Source organism: Hyaena hyaena, unplaced genomic scaffold (assembly GCF_003009895.1).
Source record: "Hyaena hyaena isolate Hyena2069 unplaced genomic scaffold, ASM300989v1 scaffold_395, whole genome shotgun sequence".
Lineage (NCBI taxonomy): Eukaryota > Metazoa > Chordata > Mammalia > Carnivora > Hyaenidae > Hyaena > Hyaena hyaena.
Window position 1 is genome coordinate 1,395,231 of NW_024081029.1, and position 13,725 is coordinate 1,408,955.

General features: G+C 37.7%; 1 protein-coding gene across 3 annotated transcripts in view; it reads left to right on the top strand.

The window, feature by feature from the left end:
* Positions 1-13,725, top strand: part of SLC4A4 (solute carrier family 4 member 4) — a 299,108-nt gene that overhangs the window by 139,695 nt on the left and 145,688 nt on the right. For all 3 annotated transcript variants that reach the window (XM_039251771.1, XM_039251773.1, XM_039251772.1), the window contains one exon: positions 11,784-11,860. In XM_039251771.1, the coding sequence (XP_039107702.1) occupies positions 11,784-11,860 (77 nt within the window). The remainder of the gene's footprint in view (positions 1-11,783; positions 11,861-13,725) is intronic.

Below are 13,725 nucleotides of genomic sequence, written 5' to 3' on the forward strand. Positions count from 1 at the left end.
TTCAAGACCACTTGTGTGATAGAGACAGGATGGGCCCAGAGGTATTTGTGTCCTTTTTTCCTGGAGGCCGTTCCCTGACTTGTGTGTGACCTGTCATTAGCACCTGTGAAATGTATATCAACAAACAAGATGTGATTCAGCAAGGCCATGAGGAGTTACTGTGTGGGGAAGTCAATCTGAATGGCTTTTCTTCAGGTCACATTTGCTGAGCCATAAATCGAGCAGTGAGGAAGGGCTACATTTGTAACTGGAGGACCAGAGACTGTCTATTACTCTTCTAAAGTTTTGTATCTGTGCCTATGCCTGTGTCTGTATCTAAGGCATCATTGATACTGACATCCAAATCCATATATTTACTTGGCTGCAGAAGGAGGACTGTGCTAAATGGCTTTTTTTTTTTTTCCTGCCCATGCTTTTTTTCTTCTTTCTGCATACTCTTTTTAGGTATAAGGGTTTTGGTGACTAAAGCTATAGGTTGGAATCTGGTATTGCAGATAGAACTTCAAGAAAAATTTCCTTTGTCATAATTTAAAAAATTTTAAAAATAGTGTAAATATTACTTCATGGGGCATATTAAAACTACTTAAAATTGATCTTAAACTCTTAAAATTTTGATCTCCATGTTTGTATATATATAGAGAGAGAGTGTGAGTGGGGAAGGGGCAGAGAGAGAGGGAGACACAGAATCTGAAGCACGCTCCAGGCTCTGAGCTGTCAGCACAGGGCCCAATGTGGGCTCAAACTCATGAGCCAAGAGATCATGACCTGAGCCAAAGTGGGATGCTCAATTGACTGAGCCATCTAGATACCTCTCCATGTTTATATTAAAATTTAATTTAATTAAATCTCCCAAGGTTGTCTCCTATTCAATACTGGCTTAAATTAATTTCAGGTACTTGGAAATAATAAAAATAGATTTAATTAACATTTATATTATAAATATATGTTTTTATTATAGTATGTGCAGATGGTTATGAAATTGACTAAGAATAGGACTTATAATGAGAAAACAAATTTTATCTTTTGCTTTATCTTCTTTATCTTCTTTGTTCTGAGGCATGTTTTTTTTTTAATAGCCACTTTTAACTCTTCAAATTGTTTCTAAACTTTCTTTTTTTAGTTTTTTTGTAGTTACCTTCGTATTTCTGTATACTGGGCTTATTTTGCTAGTTCTAATTTACTAATCTTAGACATTGCCTGCTAATTTTACCTGCTTTGTGCATTTTTCTTTCCTTCAAATAGGTGTATGTCATTATTTTTAGTTCCATTATTAATTACATTTAAATTGTAGGTAATAAGCCTATGCTTTTTTTTTTTCTGTAGCAAGTACTGATGGGATTTTTGAACTACTTACCTGATGAGAAGGAGATTAGCTTTCCTACCCTTCTTTGCCCTTGTTCGCACTACTTCCACTTCCAGACTTGTACTATTTATTGTCAGTCTTATTTAGATTTACATTTTTACCTTTATCTATAAATAAATTCTCTGCTTTCTCTATCAGGTGATTCTAAAGTCAGAAATCCATAAATGGCATTTATATTATTGTGACTATATGAATATAGTTTATTGTAAAGCTATATGTTTTAATTGCATTTTCTTGTACAGTTATTTTTGACCTAGAGTTTTAAATTGCCTTTTTGAGGAATTACCTATTGTTACTGTATTCCCAAGCTCGTTCAGTCTCTTAAGGATAATAATAAGCCCAAAGATGCCTTCTACTTGCAGATCCGTCTCTCCTGCTCCACAGGGGAGCTGCTGCAGAGCTGGTGTTTGGGCATTTACTCTCATTATGCCTCCTGAGTTGGAGATCATATACCTCTTTTTCTTAGTTTATTCCTTCATTTTACTAACTTACTCACACTTCAAGTAACTTTGTATGGAAGGGCATGTAAAGGTTGACATTTTTTAGGATTTATTGTTGTTGTTCTGAAAGTTTCATTGTTTTCTCACACAATGGATAATTTGGATGAGTGTAGAATTCTAGGTTGAAAATAATTTTTCTTTCAGAACTTTGAAACATTTCAGAACATTTTCTTCCACTCATTCTGTGCTTAAGCCCAGTTCATTCTTCTTTTCCTTTCTAGATGGAGAGTTGTAGGATGTTCTGTTCATTGTCGGTGTTCTGTGATTTCCCAGTGCTTCATCTACCTACAGGGCTGGATTTGTGTGTCTTTGTGGCAGGGAAGGGGGAGATTGTGGTATATTTCCGTGGGACCCTTGTGCTTTGAAGAACGTGTTTTCTAGATCTGGGATATCCTCTTTAATAGCATTCTCTCCTCCATTTTCCTTGTTCCGGATTAGTCAGATATTGGCCCTCCTGGATTGATCCTCTGTACCTCTGGTCTTTTTTCCATATCTTCTTTTTTTTCCTTCTCCCCTTACTTTTTGAAAGGTTTTCTTGATTGATTTTCATACCTTTATATATATATTTTTGCAACCATTTGTGTTCTTTAAAAGTAGTTGTAACTCTAAAATATTTTCCTTGTTCCATTTTTCATAACATCCTGTTTATGTTCTGTGAATGCAATATTTTCTCAAATCTCTGTATATACTAATAAGGCTTTTTATTTAAGTTTTCTAAATTATATTTCTTTTTTAATTTTTTTAGGTGTCTGCTTTAGTATTTGGCTAAATACAAATTGTTCATTTGTATTTAACAAAGGCGATTTGTTTTAGGGGTGCTTGGGTAGCTCAGTCAGTTGAGCATTCGACTTCAGATCAGGTCATGATTTCATGGTTTGTGAGTTCGAGGCCTGCATCGGGCTCTGTGCTGACAACTCAGAGCCTGGAGCCTGCTTCGGATTCTGTGTCTCCCTCTCTCTCTGTCCCTAACCTGCTTGTGTTCTCTCTCTCTCTCTCTCTCTCTCTCAAAAATGAATAAACATTTAAAAAAAAAAAAAAAAGAAAAAAGGAGGATTTGTTTTAGAGTAAGGATGATTATCCTGAGGGGTCCTGTAAGAAGACTTGGCTCTGCACTAGTTTCCCTGGTCTTTTCTGAATACCTCTTTGGCAAAGAGCCATGTGGTATAAATGCTTTGGCTACTGGGTGTTCTGCCTGGGGGATGGTAAACGTTCTGTGCATAGACTTTCCATAAACACATCCCTTTTTAGCCTGCAACTTGGGACACCTTCTAGCGTGTGGAAATTTTCAGAGTTTTGCAGGGAATATCCTTCCTTTTTGACTACATGCCTCTCTGCACATATTTTACACAGCAATTTCTAAATGGTGTGACTAGTATCAGGCTCTAATACTCTGTCTGCTCTTCTTCTGGAAAGTTTTTGGTCTCTTATCTCTGTTGGTCTTTTACCAGTTCTTTTAATTGATGTGGCCTTACATTGTCATTAAAAGTAATTTTTTTGAATCGATCATTTCAAAAGTATCTAGGAAGAGAGAGGGATAAACTCATTGGCTGAATCATATTATAAGTTGAACTGGTAGCCTTCTTAAATTATTTTAAATTTAGATACTTCATTAATTCAGAGAATCTCTCCAGTAATATGAATTAGCAAAATTTTACCATAGCTTGGATCTGGTGTCTACATAGATATACGAGAGTAGGCCCCACTTAATGAAATCAGTACATGTGCTTGGAATGATGTGGCTGCAGGAACATATTGAAATTCCTCCTCAACTTGGCTTCAGGGCATTTAGTAAAATCACTTTGGGTCATTGCCTATTTGGCACAAAGGCAGTGGGGTGTTTGTTTACTTCTGTCATAATCTACCATTAGTCTTTCCTATTTATCCTCCTACTAGCCAGCGTGGCTTGCTGACGGTATTGTTCTTTTCTGTTTCTAGTCATGTGAGATAAGGTCACAAATTACCTTAGATACTTCCACCTGTGTACTTTGGATGGCATAACATTTTGTCTGTTTTATACTGTGTGTGTGCATATGCGTGCATTTGAGACACAGAGAAAGAACTATTAGAGAATCACAAATACTGTATATAGTCACAGGGAGCACAGATTCCTTGAAGTACTTTATGGGAACTATACTATTTAGTAAGTGTTCCCATCCTCGTTTGTGCCAGAGTGTTTCCTCATCTGAGTAGAGACTTATATGTCTTTTTAAAATGTGTGTGTGCAGGGAGATAATGATTCTTTTCACTTAAAATTTTTTAAATGTCTATTTATTTTTGAGTGAGAGAGAAGGAGAGAGCATGAGCTGGGGAGGGGCAGAGGGAGAGGGAGACACAGAATCCGAAGCAGCCTCCAGGCTCTGAGCTGTCAGTACAGAGTCCAACGTGGGGCTCTAACTCAGGAACTGTGAGATCATGACCTGAGCCGAAGTTGGATGCTCAACTAATGGAGCCACCCAGATGCCCCAAGAATGATTCTTTTTAAATTAACTACTTGTTTTAGGTCATAATAAAAATTAAATATCTAGTGCAATATTATTAGAACGGGAGTCACTATCATTAGAGCGTTTTGCTTTTGCTGGTTGAAATTGAAAAAGAATTAGAAGAGATGAACCTTGCGTATTTGCCATTGAGATGACTGAGACCCAACATTCAGCCTTGGGAAAAGCCCAGAGTAGTCAGAAAATTCGAAAACAGAGAATGGGATCAAAGAAGTTGTGGCTGGATAAATTATCAAGGAGCAGGTGAAGAGCAGAGACCTCAGAAGGGTAGAGAAGGATCCTTGAAAGAAGAGAACAGTGTTGGTGAGGATTTATTGGCACAGGTGTTTGCTGTGCTGTGGCCTGGCTTCTTGCACACGCCCCATCACTCCATCAGATGTCTTCTGCATTCCCTTTGTCCCTTACATCAGGGATGACTTCAGCTTCTGGCTAGCACTTTTGTCACATACTTTGATAATTATCTGGATCTTTTGATGCCTTCTTCCTTCCTCTAAATTTGTTTCCAGGCTAATCACATTCTTTGAGTTATTTTAGTTCCTGAAAACTTTACTCTTTCCTTTCTCTGAGGTCCAGACACCCTCCCTTATTTATCCTCGCATTCTCACCTGCCGATCCCTCCTTCACAGGGGCTTTCTCTCTTCTCCCCTTCATTCCTTCTCACGTCTGTTCCCACTGCTGACTGACAGGCTGTTAGCCAGTTTGGCAGAGTCTTTCCACTCTGTTAGTTCTGGGCCAGCTACACACTTCTTCCTTATTTACTCTAAGGCTTTCCAAGTCTGAAGGCTCTTGGAGTGTGCACACAGCATCTCCCTTCATAGGAATTGGACTTTGAACGGTAATGTTTATACTAGTAACTCCAAATGGAAGTAAAATGATACCCAGTTACTATTATCCATTCATTCACAAATATTTATTAAGTGCCACTTAGTGCCAAGCTCTGAGGCTAAAACTGTGAATAAGACAAACCTAGGGCTTTGACTCTGGTCTCTTGGAGTTTGTTTTATATGAAATCATGAACAACAAAAATTTTCTAAACAAAACAATTAAAAATCAAATAAGCAAAAAAAAAATACAAACTGATATTCCATTATGATTCTTTCAAAGAGCTCCTTCTGATGGTATTTTTAAGTTTCCTTCATCTAATATTTACATTTTCTTTTTCTTAAATAGTTTATTGTCAACTTGGTTTCCATATAACACCCAATGCTCATCACAAGTGCCTTCCTCCATGCCCATCACCGCCCTTCCCCTCTCCCCCATTTTAAATATTTCTTTGTTTGGAGGTCAGGAATAAGAATGGGTTGGAAGTGTTAATGACATGCTTATTTTATTATTATTTTTGGTAGGGGCAGCTCTTGATATTATGTTGCCATGGAAGACTAGGGAACTGGTCTGACAAAATCCAAGCTTCTCTTTTAGCAATTCTTTTAGAGTTTCTCCAACTCATTGCTAGTATCCCAGCTGATTTATTCTCCTTGTCTGCTTATATTCCTGCTTTTAGTGGTTGAAATGGGAAGAAATTGCAGTTGGAGTAACTTGAAGTATGGTAGAAGCATGGTTGAAAACCAATATAGAAATAATGGAGAGTTGGCTCTATGTACATTGTGGAATTTTACGGATACTTGGCTATGATCCTGAGGTGGGACATTGAGAAGTATGTGACATTATTGCTTTTATAATTACATTGCTACTACATCCTTTCTCCTTTGTCACAGAGCTGTGGTTTTGGGCTGCTATTTAAACACAGTGGCAAACAGCATAGCTGAGTTCAATTCCCCTCTCTCCCTTTTTTTCTTTATGAAAATGAAAAAGTAAAGATATATATATACTCTATTTTTGGAAATAGCCAAATTGGAAACCAAGAATGTTTCTGCCTTAAATATTCTTAATGACATTATATTGTATGTAATTGGCATGGAAATAGAATATATTCTTTTTGGTTGTATATTACATTTTCTCTTTATTAGAAATGGTGAGGTTTGTGTATTTATTTATGTAAATAACATAGAAAAACCAGTTGTTTTTTTTCTCAGAGGCAGAGGGCTTGGTATTAAGAGATCCAGATTTAAATCATAGTTTTACTACTTGCTGTGTGACCATGAACTTAACCTCCTTGAAGTTCATTTTGCTTATGTTTAAAGTGCTAATAAGAAGAATACTAACTTCAAGGTGCTTATATGATCATTAAGTAAGATAATGTAAGTTAAAGTACTTAGTATTTAAAAGGATTAGTTGCTGCTTAATCTTAGATATAGTGTCTTTATCTAAGTTTCTGGTAGAGTTGTTTCGTCAACAAGGTGGGTGGGGAGAAAGAATATCAGTGAGTCAGTGGAGTACAGAGCACATTAGCATGCATTCTTCCAAAACTACATTTATTATCAGTCTTATGGTCTCAAGCAGCAGATCAGACCCATACCTCTGATTTTTCTGACATGGACACCAGATTCCTCGATGTCCGTTTTATGTATGTTACCTTAGTTATTTTTCATGCTAAAATCAGTATTTAATTATTATTAAGAAAAAAAAATACATCTTATTTCATACCCCAGGTTATCTTTGTTTTAGCTTGTTCGGAGGTTCTCTGTTGCTTCATTGTAAAGATATGAGGTGAGGGGATTGATGTGTTAATTGTATTACATATGTATTTACATTTTTATCTAATATGTACACATTTAAATATCTTTCTTCTATGCGTTAAGTTCTTCTCACCCCTTTTTATTGTATCTATCTAATAGATATTATTGCAAAGGACTTTATGCATTGCTACATATGTGCTAAAGAATAACAATGATTTTCAAACTTAGTACAGAATGCAGTTAATTTTTATAGAAGACAGTATGTACCTGCCAAGTGTGTACTTTCAAAATGAAATTGTCTTTAATTGTGTGAAACTGCCTAAAAATGTGAGTCACCAAACTTTTCTTTTTCTTATGGCCAGAAAACAGTGATATGGAAATTAATTGTGATTATGCACCCGAGATTGATTCTTCTTTTGTAGAAATCAAGCTTAAAAAAAAAAAGTTTCTTTGAACCAAGAGCACTTATATGACATTTGTATGCCCTGGAATTTTTTTTTTTGTTTGTTTGTTTAAATTTTTTTTTAATCTTTATTTATTTTAGAGAGACAGAGACAGAGTGCAGGGTGGGGAGTGGCAGAGAGAGAGAGAGGAAGACACAGAATCCGAAGAAGGCTCCAGGCTCTGAGCTGTCGGTACAGAGCCCAAACTGGGGCAGGAAACTATGGACCGTGAGATCATGGCCTTAGCCAAAGTCAGATGCTTAATGATTGAGCCATGCAGCCTCTTCTGTATGCCCTGGATTTTGATGGAAATGGCTGAGTAGTGGTTACCCTTGAGTGAATGAGTCCCCAGCCTGTGCAAGAAGTAGCATACCTCAGGGTACTCTTGCATTTCACCTTTTTGGTATAAGCTAACATTTTCTTCTACTACCCCCACTCACTTAGGATTGCAATATAATGAGTTTACATTATAGGCCCAAACTGTAAATAGAAAGCACTGATTTATCTTGATATTATGGCTTAGTGAATGTCAGGTGCAAAATATCACCAATAGAAGTTGTTAGGGATCAGCTGCATAACAGCTTCCCAGGTTTCCTAAAATACTGTGCACAAATTTCTGATTCTAGATATAATCGAGATTGTAATCTCTTTTGGCTTTTGTCCTTGTCTTCTCTGATTTGGGTGGTATGTTTCTGGAAAAGGCTGATTAAACGATGAGGTTCCCAAACAAAGTTATTTATTTATTTGATTGTGTCGGTGAGGATTTCCAGGAAAAGCCAAGTAAGACACTCTCTTTGTGTTTCTGAGGCAAGGTTGCTAACTGAATGATTTGCTTGAGATACAGTAGTTTAGAGTGGTGTCTCGGAGGAGGTCAAGGTTATCAGGACTACCCCTCTGCCTACCTCAATTTACATACACTTCACTTCTTTTCATTCAGATCCCAAGACACACCCTTCTGTTAAGATAACTGGTTTATTTAGAGCAGTGGTTCTCAAACTGTAGCATGCTTCAAAATTACTTTAAAGATTAAAACTGCATTACTGGGCTCCATACCCAGAGTTTTGATTATACAGTAGTCCCTCTTATGCAGGACATATGTTCCAAGATTCCCAGTGGATGCCTAAACTCTATATATAGTATGCTTTTTCCTATACACACAGACTTATGATAAAGTTTAATTTATAAATTAAGGACAGTTAAGAGATTAACAACAACAACCAATAATAAAACAAACAATTATAACAACATACTATAATAAAAGCCATGTGAATGTGGTCTCTCTCTCTCTCTCTCTCTCTCAAAATATCTTGTGGTACTGTACTCACACTTCTGTGAGAAGATAAAATGCCTACCTGATGAGAAGTGGGGTGAATGACGTAGGCACTGTGATGTAGTGTTAGGCTACTACTGATCTTCTGATGGTTCATCAGGAGGATCACCTGCTTTGGGACTACAGTTGACTAGAGGTAACTGAAACAGCACAGTAAGGGGGACTACTGTAGTTGGTTGGTTTAGGGTAAGTCCCAAGAAGTTGCATTTCTAACAAGTGCTGAGGTGATGCTAATGTTGTTGGTGTGGGCACCACACTTTGGGGACCACTGCATTGGGAAGCATTTGTTTGGATTTCAAGGTGTTTGGGTGTAAGGGTGGGGAGTTTACTAGGGAGGAGGTGGGAAAACATTGAAGTATATTTATCATCTTGCTCAGGATTTACCTAGAAACGTTGACTTCTGGCTTCTTCGACTGTATTACAAAGTTACACATCAGAGAAACTATTAATATTACCTTTATTAATGAGAATCAGATACAGGTAGGAAGAACAGTAGATTTGATTGTTTCTCAGCATTGACCTATTTTTCCCCATCTGGTTCCTGCATCTTACTTGGATCCCAGCTCCCCCCCCCCCACCCCATCTAATACAAATATAGCCATACTATCATGAGAGAAATGATGAGACAGTATATGGGGTTTCTTGGAAAAGTTGTGACATCAGTAAAGATTATCATTGTAATAAAAACTTTATTCATTTGGCTTCTACCTATTTAGATTTTGCAAAAGTTAAGACAGTGCTTGGGTTAAAATGTACCTTTGCAGTATTTATAGTTTCCAAAGCAAATCAATGAATTTAGGATACTTTCTAGACCATTTAAATTACTTAATGAACTTCTTTCAAATCATTTCAGTACTGCACTGTGCCTGGGTGGCTCAGTTTGTTGGGTGTCCAACTTTGGCTCAGGTCATGATCTCACAGTTCATGGGTTTGGATCCCCACATCAGGCTCTGTGCTGACAGCTCAAAGCCTGGAGCCTGCTTCAGATTCTGGGTCTCCCTCTATCTTTCTCTGCTCCTGCCCCACTTGCATTCTGTCTTTCTCTCTCTATCAAAAATAAACAAAACATTAAAAAATTTATTTCAGTACTGACACTTACATCTGTTGGTTGGATAATTAGAAATTGGTCTTGCGGTGTCTGGGTGGCTCAATCAAGCATCCAACTCTTGATTTTGGCTCAGGTAGTGATCTCATGGTTCTGCGCTGACCGCTGGAAGCCTGGTTGTGAGTCTCTCTCTCCCTCTCTCTCTCTGCTCCTCCTCTCTCTAGCTGGAGTGCCTTTCTCTCTCAGAATAAATAAACAAATATTAAAAAAAAATCAATCTCATCTCTTTATTTACATAAGCTATTTTTAATTTATGATTAGGATTGCTAAGGTTTCCTTGCTTTAGGAATATATTGTTCAGATTTCTTCACTTATTCAGGTAGAATTTCCAACCAGTTAGTCCAAAAAACTGCTTTTGCTTTAAATGTAAAGTCAAAATTATAGCTACTTCTCATTCCATATTACTTGCAAACCCATCATTATTTGGGAGTATTCACGTTTCTACCTGGTATCTTTTTTTTGAGTGCACATTGGAAACCTGGTGTACAGTTCAAAGAAGAAAATGTGGCCTTTAAAAAGGTTCTTTTAATTTTGCTCATAAAGCAGTTTTTCAGATGTTACTTTCCTTTGAAAAATGCCCTGTGCTCAAATTTTCCTAGAATAAAATGTCCCACCAGGTAAAGGGTTTAAGAGATCTAGGCCATGCTTACTCAATGAAATGCAGCAGAGTGGAAAACACCCTGTCTTGCCAGGTCAAGAAAATTATGATTTTTCTCATTTAGTAGTTAAAGACAATTATATCACTTAGACCTGCTTCTATTTAGACATCAAATTATTAGAAGTAGATTTTAGTCTGTTATAAAATTATGAAGTGTCTCTCTGAAGGAATTCAAATCTGTAATCTAAAAAACAATTTGGAAGTGGTTGTGAAGCTGAATTCAAGCTTTGGGGCTTGTTTTTCAACCCTTGTCCTTTTGGTGTGAAGACCAGCCTGAGTCAGATCATTGAGGATTAATGATGAATGCATTACTCAGCACCCTGCAGGGGTTGGGTCAAACGCCGTGGCTTTGAAAAGTTACTCTTTTGCTTAGTAAGCCTAGAAATTTCAAGTCCAACTGCAGGTCCAACTGCAGAATGAACAGAATGTTATTCTTTTGGCTAACATAGTCTACTTAAAGATGGGCTATCACTCTCCTCAATTTCCCTCCTCTCTTTTCTTGTATGATGGTGTCTGAAGTCATTGGCCAGGTTGCCCATAGATTTGACCTACAGCCACTGTATTGCCAGGGAGCTTGGTTCCCATGAAGTGTTCCCAATGAAACCCATTCCTTAATGTGAATAAGAAGATTGGCATGTTAAGAGGAAAGGAGAATATGCTTATATTAGTCTGGCAAATCGGAATGCAAGAAGTAAGGAGACTACGACAGCACTACTTTGAGATGAAGAATGGGGATTCTGGATCAGATACCCATTAAGGAGAAATCTTGGTTAAAGTGTTAGCTGGAGAAGGGACCACAGATGGGTTTTCTGATTGATCAGAGTGAGCAGTAGCCTAGGAAAGACTGCAGATTCCTGGGGAAAGGAGGTCCAGTCCTGTAATCCGGGGCCGGCTCTGCTGACGTGAGGACAGAGGCCATCTCTGTCGGGGGGTGGGGGTGGGAAAAGGAGAGGGTACCAGGTGGATTAGGCTGTGTGTAAGGGGCAGTGACAGAAGGCAAACCAAATCAGGAGTACATTTTTTTTATGCTTACCGTTTTAGATGTTTCTTTCAAAGTATAACTCCTCTTGAACTAGACTCTAGCGAGGCAGTAAGATCTAAAAATGGCATTTGGGATTTTATATACTTTTCTTTTAACTGTCTTTGTGTTCCAACCTGGTCTCTGGAAAACTCTTCAGGGTAATCCCAGGGGAGCTAAAGCATCATTGCCATTCCCATCATCATCTACAAGTGTTTATGAAGTATGAAACCAAAGTCCCTGCGGTTTTGAAAAGAAGTCTTTAATTAGGGTTTACTTTTGTTTTTTTCAGGTAGCCCAGCCATGACCCATAGGAATCTGACTTCCTCCAGTCTGAATGACATTTCTGATAAACCAGAGAAGGACCAGGTAAGCAAAGACATCTTACTCCTGAAATGTAAGATTAAATGTGTATGTAGAAGATGCTGGAATGAGATTAGAAATGATGGTTCCCAACTTAAAATGAACTGATATGTGTGGATGGGAATTTTTTGTTTGTTTTTGTTTTGCACTTCCTCTGAGGAAAGGGGAAGCAGTATGTGGAGGGATTTGAAATTCGAAGATAAGAATTAGTCTTGATTCCAGCCCTTACACATGTATTCTCTTGGGCAATTTAAGTCTTGGAGCTTTAAAATAGTAATAATAATCCCTACCGCAGGGTTATTGTGAGGATTAAAAGATACAATTTAGGAGAAAGTACACTGATAAACTCTAAAGGTCTAAGAAATGCTGGCCATGGTTAACTTTAGGGAGATACTTCAGGCAAAGGTAATGATAGCCTTGTTAGCTGTATGTACGTTGTCTATGAAAACATAGCCTATTTGACGTAAAGAGCTATTCGGTTTTGATCTTGATTTGCTTTTTTTGAAAAAGAATATGATAGGATCTGGGCCATTTTTCCCCATTGGGTGGGTATCTGGACATAGAGAATGGTGAGTAGGTATAATTTTGTACTTTACACTAAAAAACAAAACCAGTTACTTTGGACTAACTGGGTGAAATTTCCACCTGAACAAATAAATCTGAATTATACATTCTAAGGTGAGGGGAGCCTTATTTATGACAATATGCCTTTTCACTGGCTGCACTTACAGTAGCAAAGGTTTATAGGCTTTAGTGAATTCAAAAAACATACAGGAAACGTAAATTTGTACTCTTTCTTGTGAAGTGGCTTTTGGATTCTTCTCTCCTTCCCTTCCTCAGCAGCACCCTATTAGGGCCTTCATCATCTCAGACTGGATTGCTAGAAAAGCTGTGGAACTAATCCCTTGTCTCTTTTCTCCCATGTCAATAATCTACCTTTCATATTATTTATTGCCCTTGTATTTCTCTCCTGGATCAAAAGCTTATAATGGCTTCCCATCAGTTAAGTTCAGAATTCCCTTCCTGACTTTCAAGATTCTTCAGAATCTAGTAATGTCCTTCTGACTTTAATTTGTGTTCCTCAGAAGAGGAACTTTCTGCTTCCCTCAGGTTTAATTACCTCCCTGTTACATGGAGATTGATTCTTGACTCCTAGTACTGCTTTCTTCATAAGCTAATGTAGATCAATCTCCTCCCTTGCATTTGCCTGCCCCTTGAAGTGAGCAGAAGGTCATTTAAATATTGGATACCTTGGGAGCTACATACCAGTAGCAGAAAAGCTCAGCCCACTAGGACTTATCTAGAGTTGCCCTCAATGCTATTGGGCACATTCTGGCTCCATTCAATATTTACCAGTAAGTTTCTGTTTCTGTGGTTTGCCAGGGGTCTTGATACTTGCGTAAGGCAGAGTTAGGAATATCTGCTTGGCAGAAGTTTTTTGGAAAAAGCTTTTATTACGGACAGTCTTGTCTTGCCAGGAATTTGCCAATAAGCAGCTGGTAAATCCTGGCTAAGAGAAATTTCTTACCCTCCCTGAGTGTCTTCAGATCTGGGCATATGCAGAGGAAATTTGATGGCTTAAGATGCATATTACATAAGCTTTTGATGCCAGTGTTAGATGAAATATGTTGGAGCATAATGATTTAGGGGCGTTGATTTTGCTGTAAAACCTGTGTGGTTGTGGTCCTTAAAACCAGAATCTTTGATGCTTATCATGAGCATCTCATATTCATTGTGGTACATACTTACTAAGATGAAACCAGGAAGATTTAATTCAGGACTTTTGTTCCTTTGTTTTCAAGCCAGAAAGTGAGGGTTGATCAGTATGTCATTTTAAGAGCAACTGTCCATCTACGTTATGTCTATTACAG